The 25,176-nt window shown below is 37.5% G+C and overlaps 1 protein-coding gene across 2 annotated transcripts in view; it reads left to right on the top strand.

Annotated features, from left to right (window-relative positions):
• The window catches only part of LOC140749757 (neuroglian), a 54,305-nt gene extending 29,846 nt beyond the window's left edge, over positions 1 to 24,459 (top strand). Inside the window, exons 6-17 of one of the 2 annotated variants that reach the window (XR_012103122.1) lie at positions 6,566 to 6,723; positions 7,238 to 7,355; positions 13,592 to 13,733; positions 15,527 to 15,654; positions 16,115 to 16,396; positions 17,054 to 17,421; positions 17,790 to 17,951; positions 18,092 to 19,064; positions 19,370 to 19,577; positions 20,135 to 20,232; positions 20,931 to 22,187; positions 22,634 to 24,459. Coding sequence is in view for 1 of the 2 variants with exons in the window: in XM_073082920.1 (XP_072939021.1) it covers positions 6,566 to 6,723; positions 7,238 to 7,355; positions 13,592 to 13,733; positions 15,527 to 15,654; positions 16,115 to 16,396; positions 17,054 to 17,421; positions 17,790 to 17,951; positions 18,092 to 19,064; positions 19,370 to 19,577; positions 20,135 to 20,232; positions 22,634 to 22,725 (2,729 nt within the window). In the remaining variant the exon portion in view is untranslated. The remainder of the gene's footprint in view (positions 1 to 6,565; positions 6,724 to 7,237; positions 7,356 to 13,591; positions 13,734 to 15,526; positions 15,655 to 16,114; positions 16,397 to 17,053; positions 17,422 to 17,789; positions 17,952 to 18,091; positions 19,065 to 19,369; positions 19,578 to 20,134; positions 20,233 to 20,930; positions 22,188 to 22,633) is intronic. The other variant, XM_073082920.1, reaches the window with a different exon arrangement.
• The last annotated feature ends 717 nt before the right edge of the window (positions 24,460 to 25,176 follow it).

Below are 25,176 nucleotides of genomic sequence, written 5' to 3'. Positions count from 1 at the left end.
CACCTTTACATGCTTTAGATTGATGGAAAATATAATGAGGAAAGTTATATGTTTCATATTTTTCAAAAGGTTCCAAAGAAATGTAAAGTCTACCATTTCCGAGAGACCTGTACACAGCAGTGGCCGAATAGGTCGATGATGAAACCTATGATTTGCAACGCTGAAGTGCATTTCCGATTCGATAACCATTGAAGTGATAATTTTATTCAATAACTATCTGCAATAAATAACTCACTATAATAACACATTACACGTAGTAGGTATCTTCACCATCCACAGTACGATTCATATTACCGTTGCAAATTAAAACGAGTCCCAGCAAACACGTATAAGTGCAGCAAAAAGTTGGCGAGGCAAAGCGCATTTACGAGGGAATGCAACGCGATACGCCACCGGCGATACAATAGTGCACTAAGTACTGTAATTAGGGTTTTTGTCGTTATTGTCATCCTTTAGCGCTAGGAACACGTTTCAGACGTCTTCAGATTCGTCTCAAGATTAAGATTATATTGTATCTTCTGTTCTCGTGCTACGAAATTTATTTGATGAGTAATTGTCGCTCGTTGATCTTATTGGATTGTCTTCAGTGGTTCCTCTAATTGATGTGGTATTCTTTTTTCAATAAATCAAACCTGTCGCTTGGTGACTTATTGGAATATCCTCAAACTTGATTCTACTACAAATTGGTTTTCTTCATAACACACATATTCTATAATACACATAAACACAAAATAACTCCACAGCAACCATTTAATAACAATGTTACCCATTGTTTACATTAGTAACCTAGAAGTAATTCCCAGCCGTGAAAAATTTCCAAAGCGTATTTTACCTTGATTTAAATTTCGATAAAAACATTTTATTAAGTTGTATTGATTATAAAAGTCTATTTTTACTATAAATCCCTTTTATTCTGCAACTGAACGATGATTTTACTTTACATGTTTATTGCTTCGATATTCGCATTAGCTGCTAGCAGATTCATTGTTCAATGATTAGTCATGTATTGCCTCTCCTCACATCATTCATAGGATTACTATAAATTACTCATAGTAATTTCTGAAACCGAGATGACTGTAAGGTATTTATCTCTGAATTCGTATTAAATATATTAATTAATAAATAATAATACATTTTCCTCTTAATGTAATGTCGAATTCAAAATATGGGCTATTATTTCCTTTACGTATTTGTGCAGTGTAATTATAGGTATCTAATACGCAATCGATTGTTTGTCCATTGTTTAACCCTTAGTACATTTTAATAAACAAATGCGTCAATGAACTTGGCATGACGTTTGCCCATCTGTCATTGTGCTGCACTGCGTAGGGTTTCCCTACGTGTGGTGGAAACGTAACACCTGCACGGATCCTTTGTAATGTTTAATCGTGGATGCTTAGAAAATGTTCATCATCTTCACTGTTAATTGATATTGCCACGCTCTGATTTATACGCCTTTGTTTGTATGAATCGAAATTATATTATTCTTTTGTGAATGCTTTGTAGTTTATTATTTATTTCGGCTCTATATATGTGGTGTTATGCTTTTGCGCATATGTTTTCCCGATTTTATTCATAATATGTATTCCAAAAAGCTGTTCGACGCATCAAACACTTCATAAAATTTTGTGGAAATATTGTTAGTGGTGAATTTTCGCGTACAATTACTGTTTTACCCAGATGATTCATCCTAGCGATTTGACATTTGAAAAATATGTTTTGTATGTTAAACATGCAAAGTTTTTTTTTAGCAAATCAACTGAATTCTTCATATATTAATTGTTTTTCATTAACTCTTCCACATCCCACGTAAGCACTCTACATTTTAACGATCAAATACGTACGCTCACGAAACGAGATCGTGTAAACAGTTGAACACGCCGATCATCTCTTGCATTTATTTCCAAAGTAATTAAACGTTGCTTTATTTATGGGTTTATTGACGTATGATGCGGCTCTTTGCTGAAATAGAGTCAATTGCGTAAAAGATCTGGCGTCTAAATGTTTGAGAATTACACTACAAATTTACAGACAGATAGTGTCTATTGCAAATTTCAAAACAGAATTTAATTTTGACAGACTGTTAATCGCTATAATTCTCGAAATGCAGTTATTATCGCTGTTGTAATTATTATCGTTGCTTATAAAATTATCTGTAAAGGCTTATATTGTTTGTGAAATAAATCAAACACAACAAAAATTTTCAACGTCTTCTCATGTCGTCCCTTTAAGAATGTAACTTTAGAAAATAGCAGTTATTTAAAAGCAGCATACAATCACGCCAGTTTTACTTCTTTGTATAAGTTCAAGTGTACTGATTGGTTCCATAACAAAAGAAAAATAGTTCAATAAGTAAGAATTGCGTAAGGATCTTGCATCATCGATTTGCATAGCTACACCGCTTGCGACCTTTAGCATTCCCGAGAGCATTCCTATTATTGTTGGCGCACGATGACAGGCATTACTTTACTACAAAGAGTTATTTTAAGAATCACAACAGGCTGTGATGGACGTAAATGCATAACAATAAACGATTGTATGCGCAAGCACACCTATGGATTTTCTTATGACGTATACTATGTGTCCCTTATGAACATAACACACGTGGAGATAGCTAATAAAAATAAAAAGTCCAAAAAGAGTTCTCCAGTAATAATTTTTGAATATAAATATTATGTTAATTTTAAACATAGCTACAATACAGTAATAACAATGACTATGTGTAAATTGAATTTCACAAACAAGTATATAAAGGAATTTAAGTTAATTTACATTATATTTACAGACGTTAAAATGACCATAAGCGCTTTGCGCATCACGTCTGAATCATTTCAATCGTTTCCAAAATAAGTGCGACCACACAAATAAGGCGATACTGTCGTGCAAACAAACATGAGACTTACTGTTTATTTGTACGGACGAAATAATAATGTTTTTGCTTTCCTGTTTCGGATGCTAAAAGGGCGTGGGAAACGGGAGTTTTAATATCGCATTAATGAGATATTTTTTAATCAGCTTGTTTCGAAGACACAGGCAGACATAAAGATCTACAACATGTGTACAATAATTCTGTTCCATATTGTGTCTATGGTTTGTCCATTGTGGTTCGGAAGAATGCCCCTCGCGTGTAATTGAATTGAGCCGAGCCAAGCACACCGGCCTTATACGACGTGTTTTCGGACAATGCATGCCCAATGCTGACCCGCGCCATACCGTGCGCGCTTCCTACTTCACTGTGGCACGTCGTTTGGGACGTGCAAAAACTGACCATTCAGAATACAGGTACCTTACCATATGTCGGTCGTGTATGCAACCATAACTGTGTAACAATATATAATTTATAGTTATAATCGATAATAGTAACTTTAAACGAAAACGATAATTGAAATTTAAAGGAAGGCCATAGAAGAACATACAGTGTTTCACTCCGGTGGCAACATCGACACATCGATTTCTACCTTTACAACAGGAGTATTAAGCGCTGCAATGTTCTTGTTTCAAGGATCTGATACGGGAAAGATACTTAGTGTATACAGGTGTATACAGTGTATATTGTTACTAACCGTAAGGTTAGTAGCGTATCAGCCCCGACCTTAGGTACCTATGGTTTCACTCCCATTTTGTGCTGAATATAAATGTCCATGGTCAGCATTTCAGCAAGAACCGTACAGGCCAACTGCATGCTAGTTTGCTACTTAAAAAAGAAAATTAAAACGCTTTTCAAAGCTTTACGAATGCTTTTGATAATTCGAGTATAAACTTCCAAATTCAAATATGTTTTGTGGGAAAATTTGATTCAAAAGTTTAAATTTGAGCACAACTTGATTTCTGCTAAGTTTGTTTTTCGTGAATAGCCTAATTAGAACGTTGGAATAGTGAATGAAAGCGTTTTCATAACGCTACCCTAGTGAGGAGTTGCTCCACAGTTCATAAACCTCGTTTCGGAACAAAGGGGCTTTATAGCAGAGAGAATTAATCCAATTACTGATTTGAAAACGCGAAGCTAATTAGCGTCGGAATCCTTGTGTCATACATTGTATGCAGCTTGGCACAGATTGCAATGCTTTTGAGTATGTTTTCCATTTCCACACAACCAGACGAGACGAATACGATTTGTATGCTGAATGTATGCTGCTGGAACAATTGTTGGCAGCGTGAATCCTTTGTTATCATCTCGAAAGTGCGGTAGAGCTATGCATTAACGAATAAACAGTAAATGCGTTATTTTTAATGAAGCTGGAATCATTAAATGGAGTGACATTCTCGAGAATACTGCTACATTAAATAACGTAATAATAGATGAAAACTATGAATAATATGTAGAATAATCTGAATTTGACGTTACAACTACGATTCTAGAGTTCTCCATAGAGATGAAAAACTTAAAATATTACTTAGAATCATTAGAATATTTTATATTTGTTGCAAAAGATGGTTGTGTCTTCGTAAAAGTTCTAAAGAAAGAAATTGATTATTATTAAATTTCACGAATGCTTAACTTACATTGAATTTGCCCAATAGGACGTATATGAATAGTGTTGTAACTAGATTTTAGCTACACCCTAATTGCATCCCCAGTATCCGTGACACGCGTACATACGTATACGTATTCTCAGTTAAATCCCTCGTTTAATGAATTGCATAACGTGTTTGTGTCTTGATTTATCCCGCTCGTAACTAGCGTAACGTATTGCTCCGCGTAATTGTGTCGGACACGCGAGGCGGCGGCTCGCCACGCAGTTTGACGCTCCGTAAAAAATATAATTGGAACGCTTAGCCCTTTTGACGGCGTGGCTTATGTGGCTGTGGACGGGATTTATGTTATTTAAGTAGTAGGGATGCATTTGATTTAGTAGTAAATTGTCACTGCCGTCTAACTTTGGACTGACCCTCCTATGTCTCCGATGGCCTCGAATATTTTCAGCAACTTGAGGATGTGTGGACTACACTCTACTTACTTATATATAAATTTATATGATGGTGGTTGTCCAGCTCATAACCAATTCCAGATATACTTTTTCTTCAGTAGATAGAGTTCTGCTTTTTGCAGCCTTTGTGGACTAAAATAGAGTGCCTTATACTACACAGCATAGTTACAAATAATATTTAGCGCAAGTACTTGTTACGCTATAACAGAAATAGGCGTGGCAGTAGCGCTAGCCCAGTCGGAAGTTTATCACTTTAAGCAAATTACGTTAATTCGTCTGTTATTGAGTTTGACATTATGACGAATTGAATCGTTTCATTATTTTTAGTAACTTCAGAACAATAATTGAAACTGTTTCACGACGTTTAACAGTATTGCGCCTATGCACCTGATGCGTTGTATTAAGGCTAGCGTGGGCTTTCCATTGTATATTGTCTTAATATGTTTTCCATGGTACCCATGGTACAGGGCAAAGTGCCCTTAATAAAGTTCTAAAAAGTGGAATTACATATAGAAGGAAAGAACCAGGAAGTACCTCGAGCAGATAAAAAGTACATTGACCTCTGGATCCTGAAAACCTATTCAGCCACATATTACTTTTTCAACGTCGTGATCCGACCCTATTACTTTGGGATGACGAGGGCTGAACCCTTAAGCTTAGGTGAAATGAATTTCATTAAGCTCCATAGAGCCACATACCAAATATTGTTTCTCTAACGACAATTATATTGAGACTCCGATATGAGTTCATGTAGAACCGAAGCGTATAATAAGAAATAAATTCCCAACGTTATGAACATACATTTTATATATTGAAAATAATGTTTTTCTGAAACGGTTCCACTACTACACTTTCTTCCTTATAGCAGCAGTGTAACACTCATGTGTTCTGGTTTGTGTGATATTACTGATTTTAATACGATAAGATTTCTGCAAGAATCTTTTAGGAGACGTTCTATGACCACCTCAGGTAGCGATTATGTTCTATATGAGCTTTGTTACATGGTTACTTAGCCAAGTGACCTGCGTACTCGTTTAGTTTTATTACGTTAATTGTGGCTTAGATAGTTTTAATGTTTGAAGAATGAGCGTGATTAGTCACAATTATCGCTACAACCTTGCAAAGAAAGTTTCAGTATAACATGCAATGATACCCACGTCGGGTCCATTAACGTAATATGAAACGCTAATAACAACATTGTACGTTCCGTTTGCCCTTACAATACAACATTGCATCTGAACTTTCCAAGTGTGTCAAATGTAATACTATTACACAATATGTCCATAAAATTTGTAAAAAAATGGCTTTACAAAGATAGAAGTTTAAGATAAATAAGAGTCTTATTTATCTTTCTTAAATTGTAATTTTTATCTAGCGGTATTAAATGTCATGTTATCTACGCTCATACTCCTTTAGGAACACAAACGTATACAAATACACGAACACTTAGATCTAGAAGGGTAATTTAAATAATTTAGATACCTTAGAAGTCCTAGATGAAACCTCGAACGCTCTTCGCATCAGATCAGTAACTGGTACTAACCAGGGCTGTTACCGAATGAAAACAAATGATACAAAAAACATTTTTCGTTTTTTTGGTTAACAAAAATGTAATGGATTTTTTTTTCTTCCAACAGCGGCACCATTCTTCACGGAGGAGCCGCAGTTCCAGAACCTGGCGGAGGGCGAGACGGCGGTGATCAACTGCAAGGCGGGCGGTACACCCGAGCCGCTCATCCTGTGGGTGCACAACGGGAAGCCCATCGAGCAGGCCGAGCCCAACGAACGCCGGCAGGTACGTCTGGATGCGGTGTTTACCCGAATATTTGGTGGTGATGGTAGAACCCTTTGTGGTTCGACTCCGGCAGCACCACCGCCACACCTATCTTTGCCTAATAACAGCAGTGATAAGCGCTGCTGTGTTCTGTTTATTTTGCCGATGCGTTCCTACTTTGTGCTCAGAAGTAAGAACGCATTTATGGCCGATTTCAGATAGGAATCTTACCTGGTGTTGATTACAGACATCCATGAGCGGCATTAGCCATTTACCATCAGATGGATAATATGCCAGTTTGCTAGTTCTATAATATAAAAAATATGTTGCATTCTTTAGCACGCCCTAAGGCCCAAAAAGCTTGGGTTAACATAGGAGGTGTCGGTGGATTCGTCTAAATTGTGAGCGTAATATAGGCTACAACCAGTGGCTAGTTAAAAAAAATGGCTAGTTTCTATTTAGTTATTCTAATTCTAATTCTATTTAGTTAATACAAAATTATATTTTTATAAATAAGTTGGCATCCCTTTGGCAGGTGACATCCAACAGCATCATCATCACGGACCTGGTGAAGAAGGACACGGGCAACTACGGCTGTAACGCGACCAACTCCAACGGTTACGTGTACAAGGACGTCTTCATCAACGTGCAATGTGAGTACATCTGCGTTCACTATTAAGTATTATCCTTGAGGTATATTCGGTACATCCGTCAACGAAATTTCAGATGTGTCCAAAAATAAATTAGACGTATGTTTCTTCCTCATTGTACCTTCAAGTGTCATTGCTATGCACAAGTTGGTTGATTTAACTGGATATCTCCAAGTACCTACTATATTTGATTAAACGTCTCATAAGTGTCTCACACTTTGTCGGAAATATATACATATGTTTAACGATAACTATAGACCATATACAGGGTGAATTTTTAAAACGGGCCTTCAGGGCCAAATCCGAAACTATAAGGATTAGCGAAAAATGCTGAAAGGAGTTACGAGGCCGATTTTGCATCATTACTTTTTTAAAATATCTTTTTCCCTAGCCGGGAATCGAACGAGTTCATTTTGAAAAAAAATACCCCCTCTATATTATTCTACTATATGATAGTGTTGCTTATAAGGATCAAAATCTGGGAAGTAATGATGAATGACATACTAAAGGAAAAGCCTGAATTTTAAGAAAATACATATTTTTTTATATTAATTTGGCAGTTAAGTTCCCGCCATTCATCAATTTAAACATTTCGCGTATTAACAATTTTTTGGCTCAATGTTTCAAATCATTCGAAATGGACGTTTTGTTCTTCAAGGATTTATATTTTTATGTCCGACTTAGTTAAGGTTACTTTTAGGACCATTATAATAGATTTAACTTGCTATGGGCGGAGTTTCGTTTAATACAGATGTAAAATTGACAATTTGCGAGAATGTCTTTTTCGAGTCAAATCCGAGTGATAACTAAACAAAGAGATATAGAAAATCATGTTTACTGTTGAAACGTAGTTATAAACAACAAACAATAACAATTTACTATTTAATCACTTATCTATTATTATTAAAACATAAATCCTAAAAACGGCGGTAATTTACTTGCCAAACTATTACTTTCTCATACTAAGCCGTATGTCACGGTTATAACATCGAATAATTAGTTGATTAACCAACAAATTCTTCAATGGTATGACTTACGTATGTTTCTAAAGAATTACACATAAATCATTTGTTATGTATAATCCTTAAGGATTACTATGGCAATGTATGGAAAAATATGTATTTTCTTCAAAATTTTCCTTTTCCTTTAATTTGTCACATAACATTATTTCCCAGAATTTGATCCTTATAAGCGGCACTATCAGATGGTGGAATAATATAGAGGGTGTATTTTTTTTCAAAATGAACTCGTTCGATTCCCGGCTAGGGAAAAATAAATTTTAAAAAAGTAATGATGAGGTTTTAGTTTTTATCAAAATCGGCCTCGTAACTCCTTTCAGCATTTTTCGCTAATCCTTATAGTTTCGGATTTGGCCCTGAAGGCCCGTTTTAAAAATTCACCCTGTATACAAGATGTAAAGATTAGGTGTAACTTAGCCTCATCCAAAGTAATCAAATTATTGAAAACAACATTTTTTGGAAGATATTTACTTGATAGCAAACGATCTTTTGCCAATTATTGTTCAGTAAATAAACTCAGTGCTTTAGGTTAAATGAGTAATTAAATATCAGTCAATGAAAAGTAATAGTGACGACATTGATAAGATTAGTAAAAAAAAACAGAATAAATATAAATAACTAGCTGACCCAGCAAACGTTGTATTGCCATATAAATAAAAAAAAAATTAGGGTTGTACTACCCCTAACATTTAGGGGGATGAAAAATAGATGTTGGCCGATTCTCATAGATACCGGATAAGCACAAAAAATTTCATCAAAATCGGTCAAGCCGTTTCGGAGGAGTATGGCAACGAAAACTGTGAGACGAGAATTTTATATATTAGATTACTTAACTTCCGATGTAAAATATTATGTTGTTACAGGCGACAGTAAACAAAAGATAAACAATAGACATGTAACATGCGTGTTATAAATGCTTTTATGATTACATTACCGGCTTCCGTTCCGTTACCGTTCGCTCAATTTTATAAGAATGTTCCGGCGTCGGGTGTAATTCGTGGTTTTATTACAAGATAAATAGCGCTGGACGCCATAACAATAACTGTCAATTATAATCTGACGGTCGTTTTGGACGGCGGACTAAATTCAACCTTGTAGCTTCAAATGGTGTGTAGGTTTTGTGGAACTTAAGATCATTTTGGGCAGCTGCTCTGTTGTGTTAAATTGTATTTTAAAAAAATCCCAATGTGGATATGACCAGCGTGATGGATATATGGCCTGGGACCCTTTCATTCTAAGTGTAGCCCGGTGCACACCAGTGAAATATTGAATGACTCATTCGTATTTATAAATGGAAGTAAATTAAAATTTTGCAATGTTAATTTCTGATCACTAAATTATCTAATAATTATCTCCTTCATTTTGTTTATACATATTTTTTCCTAATATTAAAGTCACAACTATTGATAATAATGCGGTGAGGACTTATGAACATAATAGTGTTATGTAATTTTTAAATGCTTTTTCTTCAAATAAATCATTGGTCTCGTACAGTATTATGTCACATCCAGGAAACATTCGTCATTTTCAATAAACTCCGGGAGTCATTAGTCTTGTCTTGTCGCGAGTACTCTGAGTACACTCGTCCTCGTGGCCGGCTATAACTTTAAATTATATCTTAACTGGCTAAGTGATTGATTATGTTATGTTACCTATAAAACCTCAAGTTTGAGTTCAGCTTGTGGTAGTTATAGATAAGATATGAGTCCTACATCAAGCCGGATCGCATAAATATTATATAGCTGAGACTGGAAAAAAAGACAAACCCACTGAGTTTATTACCGGATCTTCTCAGTTGAGATTGCGTTCCGATCCGGTAGTAGTAATAGAAAAAATATTGTACAAATTTTGTAAGTGCCTCCGCAGGCCTATACAAAATAAATGTATATCATTTCATTTTAGTCTTATGCATCCTTAACACACCTCCTGAATAAAAATGTAATCATCATCATCATCAACATCATCAACCCATTATTGTCCCACTGCTGGGCACAGGTCTCCTCTCAGAGTGCGAAATATTAGGCCATAGTCCACCGCGCTGGCCAAGTGCATATTGGTAGACTTCACATACCTTTGAGTTTTTTTTTTATAAATGTCTCTCTCTCAAATGTAATGTCACCACTAAAATGTCGAAAAAGTTAAATGTAGAACCACGATGTTCTCAGCCTTTTTAGGCGGTCTCTAAACTTACAATGTATTCTCATATGCAGCGTGTTGCAACAGTTGCAACCCGACGCCTCCACTCCGCGAACAAGTTTGTCTAGTTCTAAACAAAACGTCAAAACACGATGGTGTTATATTTATAATTATCGCGTTTGTAACAAACGTGTTTTGTTTACTAATTTGATGCTGCGTTTTTAGTATTCGTGTATACTTTTATTCATAAGCCCGCATTACATTAGTACTCGATGTCTTAATGTAAAAGTCATTGTTAATCTATCATTTTAAAATTATTGAAAAATCTTAATAAATTCTCTATATAAGTTTATTAGCTGACCCGGCAAACTTTGTACCGCCTCAAAATCTATTTAACAAATATATTTCATATAAAATATAGCCTATGTTACTCGTGGATAATGTAGTTTTCGAATGGTGAAAGAATTTTTAAAATCGGTCCAGTCGTTTTTGAGCCTAATGAATTTAAGCTCAAAATCCTATTTATCGTGTAATGAATTTACAATCAAACAAACAAACAAAGTTATCCTCTTTATAATATTAGTATAGATTTATATCTGATCTGTATAAATTTGTTGCAATTATTTTGAAAGTAGAAAAATACGTGTAAATGTAGCTTAAAAAGGGTTGCGTGGATCAATCAATGGCATATAGCGAGTACGGCAATCAATCACTCACAAAAATGCCAAAAAAAACGATATCCGTTTTTTCACGCTCTTCGACGTTGTGCGTAACCCAATTTTCGTCACAACTAATCGGTTTACGCGAAACTATTTTGTTGGTTTTATAATTTTAACAATCGTTGCACTCCGTATTGTTCGCTATGACAGATGATATTTTTTTGCTTATCTTTTGTGTACAGTAAAAATGTTCCAGCTACGAATATTAAAAGCAGCTGGCGGCTTTGTTCGCGTGTTCGTATGACGTAATGGCTACCTGAAATAAATTTTCTGTGCCCCTCAAACTACGGGCGCGGTCACGTGCGTTAGGGCTCCGAATTTTTTTTCTGACACAATAGTTCAATCACCCCGCTAGTAATCGATCTGAACTAAGCGATACCTTATCTATTTCAATTTAGACTTTATCGCGAATGAGTAAACAACATTTCAGTCTAGCACCTTTTGTATTTGTTATCAGAATCTGGCTTTCTGCTTAGTCATGTAATTTATACTTTACAATATTGGTTACGTTACGTTATAGATTTTGGGTTTCGGCCTTAAACATTACTAAAATTCTGTTATTAAATAAATTAATATTTACTTATTTCAATAGATCATTATTTCGTGATGTAAAGAACATAATAAGGTTTGCTCACAAAAGTTACTTTAATTCATGTTTCAAAACCTAAGACGTGCCCTTATAGCAGCAATGTAGCATTTCTGTGTTCTAGTTTAGGAGTTGTGGTAAGACTGACACTGATGAGGCGTTCCTGTTTTACCTTCAAAAACAGCAACGGATCTGTCTTCGATTTCAGCAGCAAGATTCTTCATCAGTGACTTTACATAAAAAATATTTCTGCCATTCACGTACTATAGTATACTATGCGTAATACTATCAAGATTTGTTTTTACCAAAAGATACGAATGATCCAAATGTATTGTTGTCGTACGTTCCCGCACGTGCGTGGACGGTAACCGTCCGCATCCGCACGCTGCCGCGGCGTGGGCGCTGCGGGATCAGGATGCGGTCAATACGCATAGACACACTTCTCTAGGACGGCTCTAGCTTTTGTTTGCCTCACTTGGCTTGCCTGGTGGAATTACTCACCTCCGGTATTTAGTCATTATGTGTCTACTGTGGTATATCCTTAACGGTCGTGCAAAAGCCCTACTGTTAATAGGAACAAATCTTTGATAAATGCTTGATCGTCCGGCACTTGGTCATTTTATAATAAATTTCTACACATACTATTATTTACTGTGCTGTGTGATCAATGGACATGTAAAACGAGTATATAAATACCTAAATTTAGAACAAAATCTCGTATTTATTTTGGACTTCACTCGTGACACGCCATACTTTTTTGTAAATTATTTTTTAAACGCTTTATAATACAATAATAAAACCTTATTGTCTTTTAGAAGGGCTGAAAGGCACAAAAAATTAAAAACCTTATTAATCGAACCGCCTCGTACCAGCGTCGAGATTTCCACTCTAAAAGCTCTCATAATGAGGACTCTTTGAAGACAGCCTTGCACTTTATGTAGATCAGAAGGACGCGGATAGACTGGCCCCATTATTATCTTTAGATCAGAATCATCTATTTAGAATAGCGCTATATACAACTGATCGTGACACGCCATACTTTTTTGTAAATTATTTTTTAAACGCTTTATAATACAATAATAAAACCTTATTGTCTTTTAGAAGGGCTGAAAGGCACAAAAAATTAAAAACCTTATTAATCGAACCGCCTCGTACCAGCGTCGAGATTTCCACTCTAAAAGCTCTCATAATGAGGACTCTTTGAAGACAGCCTTGCACTTTATGTAGATCAGAAGGACGCGGATAGACTGGCCCCATTATTATCTTTAGATCAGAATCATCTATTTAGAATAGCGCTATATACAACTGATGTTTGTGATAAACAAATAAATAAAAAATGTTACACATTAAATGTGGGTTTGCTAATCGTTCTCCATATATGAGTATATATCTTCTTTTTTGATAAGATATGATCAAGATCGAAATTGGATTTCAAATATCATTCTTGTAGTTGCAACAGTACCCTTAGTATAAGTTCTCTATTGAGGACTCGATCAATCGAAGGACTCAACAGTTGGATCTCCGTACATTGTAATGAAAAATCCGTACATTGTATTCGATTTCGTACGGTGGTCTATACTCGACCATTTTTTTAACGTTATACATTTTTTACATCGATACTACGATTACCACCTACTGCTAATTGCTATTGCGTCGGAAATTATTTCCACAGCCACTGCATACTACTAACTACTATCCCGGCGAAAACTATCATTATCTTAAGTAACTCTCACAAAACTAATGCAAAATTTAATAAAAGCATCATGATATAATGTGCAGCGATCCCGCCGGAGATCAAGGAGGGCCCGGAGAACCTGACGAAGGTGGACGGGTCGGAGGCGGTGCTGCGCTGCCGCGTGTTCGGCGCGCCGCGCCCCATCGTCAAGTGGATGCGCGACGACGTCGACGTCACCGGCGGCAAGTGAGTCGCACTGATATTTTATTTTTTAACACGCTTTTATTCGTTTGGCCTGTATGTATCGGTTCGATCAATTTGAAAATTTTGAGCACTTATCAAAAACGGATGACAAACCAATGAAAATCACGTGTTTATAATAATTTTGTCCCAATCTCCTCATCAGGATCGGCAGGATTAACGATTTTCCTTATGCGATGTTGGCGAGGTTTTTAGTTTTTAAACTATAATTATTATAATGTAGGAGTAGCAAACTAGCATGCAGTCCACCTGATGGTAAGTGGTAACCTGATGGTAACCGCCCTTGCACATTTGTAATTAATCCCAGATAAGTACTACATGATTAAAGTATTACATGAGGTTGGTCACAGATTATTTTCTACCCCCTAAGAATTAAGTTGCAACTTGTTAGATAAGTCTCGAATTTTGTATAAAAAATTGACCATTAGCGTAGTAACGTCAGATGGTACTTTATGTTGATTTGAAACTGATAGGTGATACAGAACAGCTTAAAAATATTCTTTAATTATTACCTATACATGTTCATAAACAACAAAGACCATAATTATATGTATATGTTAATGTTGGTTCAAAATCAATTCTTGCCTATGACTAACTTACTTTACTATACCAGTAAAAGTGACATAAGTAAAAGTTAACACGACGAAGTTTCACTTACATGTCACTTGTGACTTGTGAGTGTGATTAATGAAGGAGTCACGTTGATTTCCCTAGCTGCTCTGTAAAAACTAATTGTTTCTCGTAAAAACCGCGTGGGGTGTTATTTAAGCGCGCATTGTGTACATTCGTGCAGTCACCTGCTTAATAAGAACTAATAGAGTGGGTTCGTTAGTGGTGTCGGGTTACCGGAGGGGCAACCCTGTAGCCCTTGTGGGTAGTCAACTGCACTTTAGTCGACTAATTGTGTGGGATATTGTCGCTGTTGCCTCTTTTTTGTGTGTGCACTTTGTGTGTGGCATATTGTGCTACTTATTTTTTGTGTAAACTTGATGTTTGTAATTATTTTTGCCTTATAACAGCTAAGTTAAGCAGCTGTGTCCTGGTTTGAAGGGTGTTGTAAGGGAGAGATACCTCAGCAAGTTGTTACTCATTATTATTGTACCTCATGTTTGGCAATGTATTTGAAGTCTACTCTAGGTAGGACTCCAATCCTACTGAAGTTGACGTAAGACAAGCTACAGTAACCTCTGGAACACTTGACTTTATGCACGTTTTCTACTTCAATTAAAAAAAAACATATTGTTTCCATTCCAATGAAATAATAAATCTTGTTAGCTTTATCTTTTTTTAATTGCCAATTATAGAAGGTATAAATTGAAAACAGTATTCTAAAATGTCACAAAATTTTACATTTAGATTGACCTTTGAGGGAGTCACAACCCTCGATGACATTTATATAATTACCAGTGAGCTCCATGTTTGCGGGGATTCATGATTTTATTGATTTATTATTCTAATTTTGGTAATACTCATATTATTTTGTCATAAGATTACAGTAGCAATCAAGCTGAAAGTTAACGATAAGTAGTCACTGCCGCCCATGGACATCTGTGACCAACTCCATATAGGATAGGTTATTTCTGAAAGAAATCAAAGATGTGTTGCCACTCCTTAGGGCTGCCAGGACTGCGTCATGTGTAAGTAAGCCGGCATCCACTCCCTTCCATCGAAATGCTTCACGCTAGAAATGGGTGTGGCGTTCGTAACTCCCTAGTCGAGCCATAATGGCTCTACCACTTTTCGAAAAAGAGTTTTAAAACTAAAATGTGTGTTCACAGATACAACATAACGCAGGAGGGCGATCTCGTGATCCGCGACGTGTCGTACACGGACGTGGGCACGTACCAGTGCTACGCTAAGAACAAGTTCGGCGAGAAGTCCGCTTTCGGATCCCTCACTGTCAAGAGTTAGTTGTGTTTTACATTTGTTTTAAATATTCAAATAAAAACAATTGAAATTATCGAGTATTGTTACTTGTTAATTTCAATTGTTTTTAAAAGGTTTTGTAGTTAAAGCATTTATTTATTTTATATAAACATAAACATTGTTATCGGCAAGATAAGTACCATTAGTTCTGGGAACTAATTTTATCCATTGGAATATTGTATTATTATTTTAACTTAATAATGATTACGATAACAAATAAAAGGATCGCCAATTGAATATTACAGGGTATTTTTTACATATTTTTTTTAAATAGTTTCTGTTGACCTGTACGTCTTAGGGTGCATTACTCGTTCGTGGCAAAACGCGACCAAATACGGATAGTGCCTGTCAAAATATTTTAAGGGAAAACGTTATTTTATCTGATATAAGAGACAGTCCCGTATAAATATAAGCAACTAACCATAACATATCGTTCCTAGAGCGCACGGTGATAACGGACAAGCCGGAGCACTACGAGGTGGCAGCGGGGTCATCGGCAACGTTCCGCTGCAACGCGAACGCGGACGACTCCCTCAAGCTCGACATCATCTGGCTGAACGACGGCCAACCCATCGACTTCGAGAACCAGCCGCGCTTTCGCATGACCAACGACTACTCGCTGCTCATCTCTGATACCACCGAGCTGGACTCCGGGGAGTATACTTGTATCGCGAGGACCGCTATCGATGAGGCACGTGCGCAGGCTACACTGACTGTACAAGGTATGCATTTGTGTTTTACATGATTTTCATTTGTTGTTGAAATAGAATCGGTCTCTAATAGCTTTATCCTCAGTTTTCATGGATTTTATAACTAGGTGAGGCAATTACGTGATAAGAATTCTGTAAAAATATAAGACCTACACACACTACACCCCTTTTTCACATCATAATACTACAAATATTGTAGAGATAAACATACATCAGTAGATTACATAAGATTTATGATCAATTTATTATGTCTGGAATATGAATCATAAATTTATGTATTAAGTTTAATGTTTCTCATGTTTTTGTACTTATCTTTGTTTTGTGTCAACGGAATTTACAACACGACAACTGCTGGTTTACTGTACAAACCGACGATATTAAAAAAAAACGCTTCCTACACTCACAGCCCCACACTAGGATTCCCTGTGTCGTGGGTGCCATACACACACATAGACAATTACACAAACACCCAGACCCAGAAACAGAAATCTAAATTCATCATTTAGATATATGTCTGGCCGGGGATCGAACCCGGGACCCTTTGCGCGTCAGACCGGTAGGTCGCTCCGCCACGCGGGGCGTCGGGAATTGTATTACAGCTACTTAAATACTCGTTCGTTTGAAAATATAAATTCGTTTTAGTTTAAATACAAACATAATTGCTTTTAGATGTTCCGAACGCGCCCGCGCTTGAATCCGTGGACTGCAAGGAGAAGGTGGCGACGTTGCACTGGCACTCCATGGGCGACAACCGCGCGCCCATCCTGCGCTTCTCCATCCAGTACAACACCACCTTCACGCCTGACGCCTGGGACCTCGCCAGCGACGGCGTGCCCGCCATCGACTCCTCGTGGACCGTGGAGCTCAGCCCCTGGGCCAACTACACCTTCCGCGTGCTCGCCTGGAACAAGATCGGGCCCTCCGCGCCCTCTGCGCACTCCGCGGTGTGCACCACGCAGCCTGACGTGCCATACAAGAACCCGGATAATGTCGAGGGAAAGGGACGCGAACCCACCAACATGGTTATCTCTTGGACGGTGAGATTTGATATCAACACTTGACATCACTTTAGTTAATGATAAGTTCTCACTAAATCGACAACGATTTTTCTGAAGTTTTAGAGAGCCTTTTTGTCCCACTATTGGGCACGACCAGATTCGTGCCACTGTTGGTCATGAGTCACAAGTATAAAATGTCGTGGGGCTACCATCTATTGAGATGACTGGCTGGACGTCGCGACATTACGAAAACTGTACATAATAAATAAATAAATTTTATCCATCTATCTTATTTAAAAATGTCAAGTAACTTTTAATTTCCTTCCTTTTATCATGTTTATGAACCACCGTTTGTTGGAATTCCATACACTATTACTTTACTAACCCATTTGTATTCCTCCGTGCAGAAAATGCCTCAGATCGAGCACAACGGCCCCGGGTTCTACTACCTGGTGTCGTGGCGGCGCGACATCACCGGGCAGCCGTGGAGCGACCACCAGGTGCTGGACTGGCAGCAGACCGAGCTGGTGGTGCCCAACACGCCCACCTTCCAGCCGTATAAGATCAAGGTATGTGATTGTATTTGTCGATAGAGATTAGTTGCTTTTTCTTTTATTTTGAGACTTTTATGGTGTTATTTCTTAACCAACCTAATAAACCGAATTTCTTAACCACTAGTCTATCACAAGATGTATATTATTTGTTATAGGTAGTCGCAGTGAACTCTAAAGGTACATCTAACGTGGCTCCGGTCGAAGTGCTCGGCTGGTCGGGCGAGGACACGCCGCTGCAGGCGCCCACCAACTTCACGCTGGTGCAGGTCACCGCCGGCACCAGCGCCGTGCTCAGCTGGAACCCCGTGCCCCCAGAGTCCGTTCGAGGACACTTCAAGGGATACAAGATACAGACCTGGACCGACGGCGAGGAGGACAGGATCAAGGAAATTCTCATCAAGGCGGATGCTTCAAGCGCCTTGGTCTCCAAGTTCAAGCCGTTCAAGAAGAACAACGCCAAGATCTTGGTTTACAATGGAAGGTACAACGGACCCCCCAGTGAAACCCTGAGCTTCGTCACCCCCGAAGGAAAGCCCGGCACGGTAAAGTCTTTCGAGGTGTACCCGATCGGATCGTCGGCGATGCTCCTGAAATGGGACAAGCCGGTCGATGAAAACGGTATCTTGACTGGCTACAAGATCTACTACCAGAAAGTGACCGGCACAGACTTGGGCCCGTTGCAGGAGAGGAAGAAGGAAATCGATCCTAAGTTCGACCGCGCAAAGCTGGCTGGTCTCGAGCCCAACACAAAGTACAGGATTGAGATCCGAGCCAAGACTAAGGCTGGCGAAGGAGACAAGTACTACGTGGAACAAACAACAAAGGCGGTTGTTAACGCAGTCCCCGATGTACCGATCTTCGAAACTAGTACTCTGCCCGCCAAGGAGGGCACTGCTCATATTCTAGTCCGTTGGCTTCCGTCCCTGGATGGGCACGCGGGTACCCACTTCGTCGCGTGGTACAGGCTCAAGGGTCATCCTGACTGGTTGAGAAGCAATGAGGTCACAGAGGACGACTACGTTATCCTGACTGGGTTGGAGCCGAGCCAAGTGTACGAAGTGAAGGTGACCGCGCACGATGGAGAGTACTTCAGTACCAGTGAAATTAAGGATGTTGACACTACTATTGGTGAGTAAAATTATTATACTTATATTTTGTAGTGCATTTAAGTCGAATAATTGAACATGTATTTAGGCCTATTATGTAGTAATCACTTCAGAAATAATCCAATAAAAAATATAATCCAGTAAATTATTATTACACATGCTTAAAAAAAACAATAGTAAATATTATTCGAAAAATTTACATTTAAAATGGCGGCCCCTATTTACATTTCCTTCGTTTATTACAATATGTGTGGGAGATCTATATACGCCATCTCTTATTTTTTATTACAATGCTTATTGATACACGTGTACGTTGTGTTGGTGTAGACGCGCCGATGATAATGCGCGACGAGGGCATGGCGACGGCGGGCTGGTTCATCGGCGTGATGGTGGCGCTGGCGTTCCTGCTGCTGGTGCTGGTGCTGGTGTGCGTGGCGCGCCGCAACCGCGGCGGCAAGTACGACGTGCACGACCGCGAGCTGGCGCACGGCCGCCGCGACTACCCCGACGCCGGCTTCCACGAGTACACGCACCCGTACGTACACACGCGCACACTCACACACACACACACATACACACACACCCACCCACACCCACCCACACCCATACACACACAAAAGTACGACGTGCACGACCGCGAGCTACCGCACTACACCTACCCGAGCATGCACACACAACACACATATGTATATATCGAACGAAAATGTCGAACGCTACGTGTACATACGAAATTATAAGGACAGACAATGTCGAAATTATAAGACATGATACGTGTGCGCGTATTTACGCTAACCACACATTTGCAAGTCTTCTTTAGTAAATCCGCAATTGCGAATATCTGAATTGAATTATCTTGCTACATGGTCGTCACTATATACGGTTTTAATTTCTCTGCCGATATTTTAATCCCGTTGCGTGGATCATTGTAACGGCAAAACTCGGTAAAAAAAATAGACCATAACAATGCAGTAAATTATATGAAAATTCTTAAAAACAACATTACTTCACCTCCGATAATACGTCTCTGCATTATTCATACAAAAACGTAAATATTAACATATCACTAAATGATAAACATGCATAACTTTCCAGACTGGACAACAAATCTCGGCATTCGATGAGCAGCGGCACGAAGCCGGGCCCCGAGAGCGACACCGACTCCATGGCTGAGTACGGCGAAGGTGAAACAGGTACGTTCAAAATCCACTAAAAGATCCTTCATTTCCCATTAAATTTCTATTAAAATTCCCATTTTGAACCATAACTTGCATTTAGATTGAAATTCATTTGCATGTCACATTTTGCTCTTTTTTTTGTATTGTTGATTTGATTTTTTTTTCAGTTAATTTCATGTCCATTACAAACAATTAATTTGACAGTTTCCAAATAAATATAGTTTTAAAGTTGTTGCTTTTATTTTTGTTTTACTACCTGCAACATGGCTGCATTCTACTAATGTGCGTGATTATTTCTACTTAATATTTGTAACGCATTAGTGCAATGTACCAGCTGTGTTTTTTTCATGCATGTGCCCACAGAACAGATATCGAGTAGAAATGGTCTAAAAGCATTTGCGATAACATTTAATTATGGTATTTATAATATCAAAATTAATTATTTATTTCGTGTATTTATTCAATTTCAATATTATTTTATTGCACCCAATCCATAAGACATTTTAGTTTATTCGTTTCCATCCATAATTAATTATAATTAATCATATTCATGAACTATAGAGTTCAATAAACATCCACATTTATAAAAGTTTATGTGGATATACGGAAAAACACGTTACATAACACTTTACTTTATATTAGTTTCTACTTGATGTCTGGTCTGTGCATGCGCGTAACGAGTGGCATCGCCTGATGCATGGTTGTTTACCCAGCGGGCATGAACGAGGACGGCTCGTTCATCGGGCAGTACGGCCGCAAGCGCCGCCCTCCCGCGCAGCCCGACTCCGCCTCGCAGGCCTTCGCCACGCTCGTCTAGACCCACCGCACCCCCGCAACCCCCGCCCCACACTCTACCCCCAACCCCCCGACGCCTACGTAGCAAACGCTCGACAATTACAAACGACTCAAAATTTTATTCAAAATAGGTTTTTACAGAGCACTTTTTGAAAGTCGACACAACTACCACCACTTCACAAGGTGTTTCGTTATGCAGAAGAAGCGGGGAAAGAAACTTCATAACACACATCTTTAAAAAAAATGTTTCATACAATGGCTCTTAAGCTAGTGGTACATTTGTAGCTGGGGCTACTTCAGACCACACCGTTTTATCAGTCAAATAATCACTCGCGTTTGTTATCCCCGTTATAGCAATAGAGTATTATTAAAATACTGTTACATGTGAACTGTACGTTTATGCTACAATGTTGAACGTAGTGCCATTGCATCACATTTGGATTCATATTAAAAGTTTGTCGCTTAAATCAATCGTCGTAGAGATCTCGTTCTGCGAACCGATTGGTCGACAATTTGCAGTGAAAACGCCCATTAAATTATTGAAAAGTGTTGCCACATTAACATAATAATTCAATATTTTGACTTTGCATTTATTCATGTATCATGTATCCATATTGTAATGTATTTTCGGGTTACACCAATATGTTATGGGCTCAGAGCTGATTTAAAAAGTAACAATTATTTATATAGATATAATTATAGTGGCAACACTGACTTTTGCATCTGGTTGTGTAAAGATGAATCTCGATAAATCTCGCTATTTTTTATACAAAATTAATATTATTATTAGGCAGCTGGGCGTCCGAGGTCTTTATTGTACTATTTCAGAAATAGTTGCAGTGAAGATCTTTTCACGTATATTTTTTTTACTATCGGTATTTTTCTATACATCATAGATTAGTTATAAGTACACATATCTTTAAGAGTAATTAATTAGGTTGTAAAAAAAGAGATATTATTTGTTCAGAGTGAGTTGCAGTGAAAGTGTTTTCTACTTACGATATATTTTATTAATTTTATAATATACAGGCACGGCTTTGTGTTACGTTATTGGTTCGCATTTAATATTGTTAGAGTAGGATAGGTAGACGTATCCCGGTTCCGTCCCTTTCTAATCCCCTTTCCGCTATCGCTCGAGTGTTAGCAGCAGCCATTTCTTTTTATTTTTCTTTGAGGTATGATTTTTTGTTTTGTTTTATTTTTGTTTATTTCTTTGTTGTTATTTGGTTTTATTTCATTTTCTTTTTGTTTTAATAAAATAAACTTATAAAACATCATTAGTACATTTTACAAGTGAACGTCGTGTGTGGCGATTTATATCAGTGTATTTTTGTGTTTGAAATACAAGTAGCAAATAAATATGCTGATCATACGCTGTTAAACCCTATATCCAATTTTAAACGACAGAAGTTTTACTGGCGGTTGATCACAAATGTTTTGCTTTGAAGTATACGTTTAAAGTATACATAGTTACAGATGGTGATTGTGTAGTGAAAGGCATCGACAATGGGACCAAAGCAGCGTTAATATGACGTTTAGTGGTGTATTTCGATACAAAGCTACTGTGAAACGTCATCAACATAAACAATATAAAATAAGAATATCTCGTGTATGTTTCCAGGTCGATTCACGGAGGACGGGTCGTTCATCGGGCAGTACGTGCCGGGCGCGCGCGTGCTGGCGCCGCCCGCGCAGCCGCCCACCTACGTGTAGGCAGCACCGCCCACACGCACACACGCACGCTGCTTGACAGGTAGCGACACGCCACAAGGGGAGCGAGCTGATGTCACGTGACTCGCGTCGTGCTGTGAAACATACATATTGTAATTTATGTTTATGTGTTCCCGTAGCTCGATGCAGTTATGTAACTTACCCTGTGTAACTGTGTTAATGCTTCTGACTCAATAAAGATAAGTTGAGACAGCAGCTTTAACATTCAATTATTCAATGATCAAGCCATATTATGGCGTATTCGTGACTTTTTCAATTATAAAAACAATATGTAATTTTATTTAAATTGAGTCAACTCTTAAAACAAAATTGGATTTTTGAAACATTACTGAAATAAAATTAATATCTTATTAAAATTCCGATTTTGTTTAAAGTGATACTTTTATTTTTTGTCATTACTAGGTAAATTGTATTAATATTTAGTATTTATATTTAAATTGCGTAAATGCTTCAAATACCTGTCAAGTAGTTGTAAATTGTAACATCATTACAGCGTATTGCACGTGTGAAATGTAATAAGATGCAATATCATATTGGCAACATCATCCATACGAGAGGCGTATAACTTTATATTCTGTACTGCCAACTTAAAAAATATTTTAGCCCTCTCGATGCGGTATCTACTTGGAGATACCAGTTATTAGTTAAATTTAAAATATCGCAAGGGCCAAGTTAGCGTAAGTGGAAGTGTGAGCCTACATCCTTTTGGCCCTAACGAGCCGCGACAGTGGCGATATCTGGAATTAATTACATTTTTATACTTCACTACTTTTCCCCCTCTTTCGGTCGCGTTCACTATGAAATGTCTCTTTGAGGTTCGTCTGAAGTCAGTGTTTAAAGTGTTCGCAGCAGTGTTTCATTGAAATAGTATTTGTTTATTTATGAGACTGATTTTAAGTAATGGAGTAAATTAGTCATCATAATCTGACACTAGACGTCGTACGCACAATCGTCACTCATTTTATTATTATTATTGACTTTAATAGGATTTTGAAGAATAGTATTTTTTGCCAGTGAAATAACAACTTTTACACGTAGGTCTAAAACGGTATAGTCCTATTAGCGATTCATCTGAGTGACGGTTATGCGTTTGAAAATATCTTTCTCTCTCTCTCGTTTCGATAGTACGGAGTGGTTCGGGTTCGATATCAATTACGCGTAAAGTAAGGGTACGGTAGGGCGAAGACTTGAGTATAAGAAGAGCTATTTTTGTCACAGAGGATAAGGTATGGATTTAAATTGAAAATAAATTTAACTCTGGATGCCGGTGGTCAGACTCGTTTAACGCTTTCGCTGACTTAAATATAATATGTATGCGTTTCAGAAAAAAGTAAATGGAACCATATTTTGCGGAAAACAATAAAAAATAAATTAAATAAAATCACGCGTGATCTTAGTAATGCACATATTATATTTGAGTCGCAAAATTAACTTATCGCACTTATTTTTTATATCGAATGCGTGTATCTTTACATCTATCATACAAATTTGCTATGGACCATAGAGAAAAATTATTTTGTACTAATCTTTAGAAATGTCAAAGCAATTTGATTATTACCTTATTAACGTATTTATAGTTCACTCCGGTATATATTTTTAATACATAAAGTCGTGTTTCGGCTAAAAAATTCTAAAATATACACAAATGGTCAATTTAATGGGAAACATAAAAAAAAAACTGATTATAACAATATTGATAACGACGTAATTTTATTTTCTGACTACAATCTGTTTTACGTCATATATTAATGTTATTTAGCATGTCGATCCTAAATAAATTAAATCTTTGGCCAGTAACAATTCCTACCGAACATTCTAAATATCTAAATAATCACTCCACATCTTCTAATCTCGCTTATAAATATATTGATCCAAATGATAGTTATACATATTATTATTCAATTAAATTATAATCACATAGCACCCTACTATTTAAAATATTTCTTGATCTATTAGAATTTACTGCACCTATTAATAATGTATAATCTTCTTATATTTAAAGACGTACTGTGACATCTTGTCTTCAGAAAGATATCATTTCATAGGTGGTACTATAAAGTAGTCACGAGTCCATACCCGTTAGGAATACATTTAATGGACAATATTATATTTTCTGAAATAGTCTCATTTTGTGAAGTAAAAAAGGCAACACTGCCTACATTCTAGTGCGGTCGCTAATCTTAACTTGCGTGTCGATATTATGGAATTGTGACGTCGTAGAATGAGACATTTTTCAATCAAAAAGTCTGGAACATGTAAAAAGTGACACGACCCGGACAAGGTGTCACAGAACGCCTTAATTTATTATACTATACGATAAGATAGTGAATATTTTTGTACGCAACGCAGTTTGACCACCGGGAGATGTTGGTGCTTTGCGGAGTGGGGGCGTGTTCGTTGTGGTCGCACGTTAGCGCACGGTGCGTTGTCCGG

Source organism: Epargyreus clarus, unplaced genomic scaffold (genome assembly GCF_041222505.1).
Source record: "Epargyreus clarus isolate Ecla_fem2 unplaced genomic scaffold, WU_Ecla_fem_2.2 ptg000003l, whole genome shotgun sequence".
Taxonomy (NCBI): Eukaryota; Metazoa; Arthropoda; class Insecta; order Lepidoptera; family Hesperiidae; genus Epargyreus; species Epargyreus clarus.
Note: the sequence above shows the minus strand (reverse complement) of the source record. Positions and strands in the feature narration are given on the sequence as shown.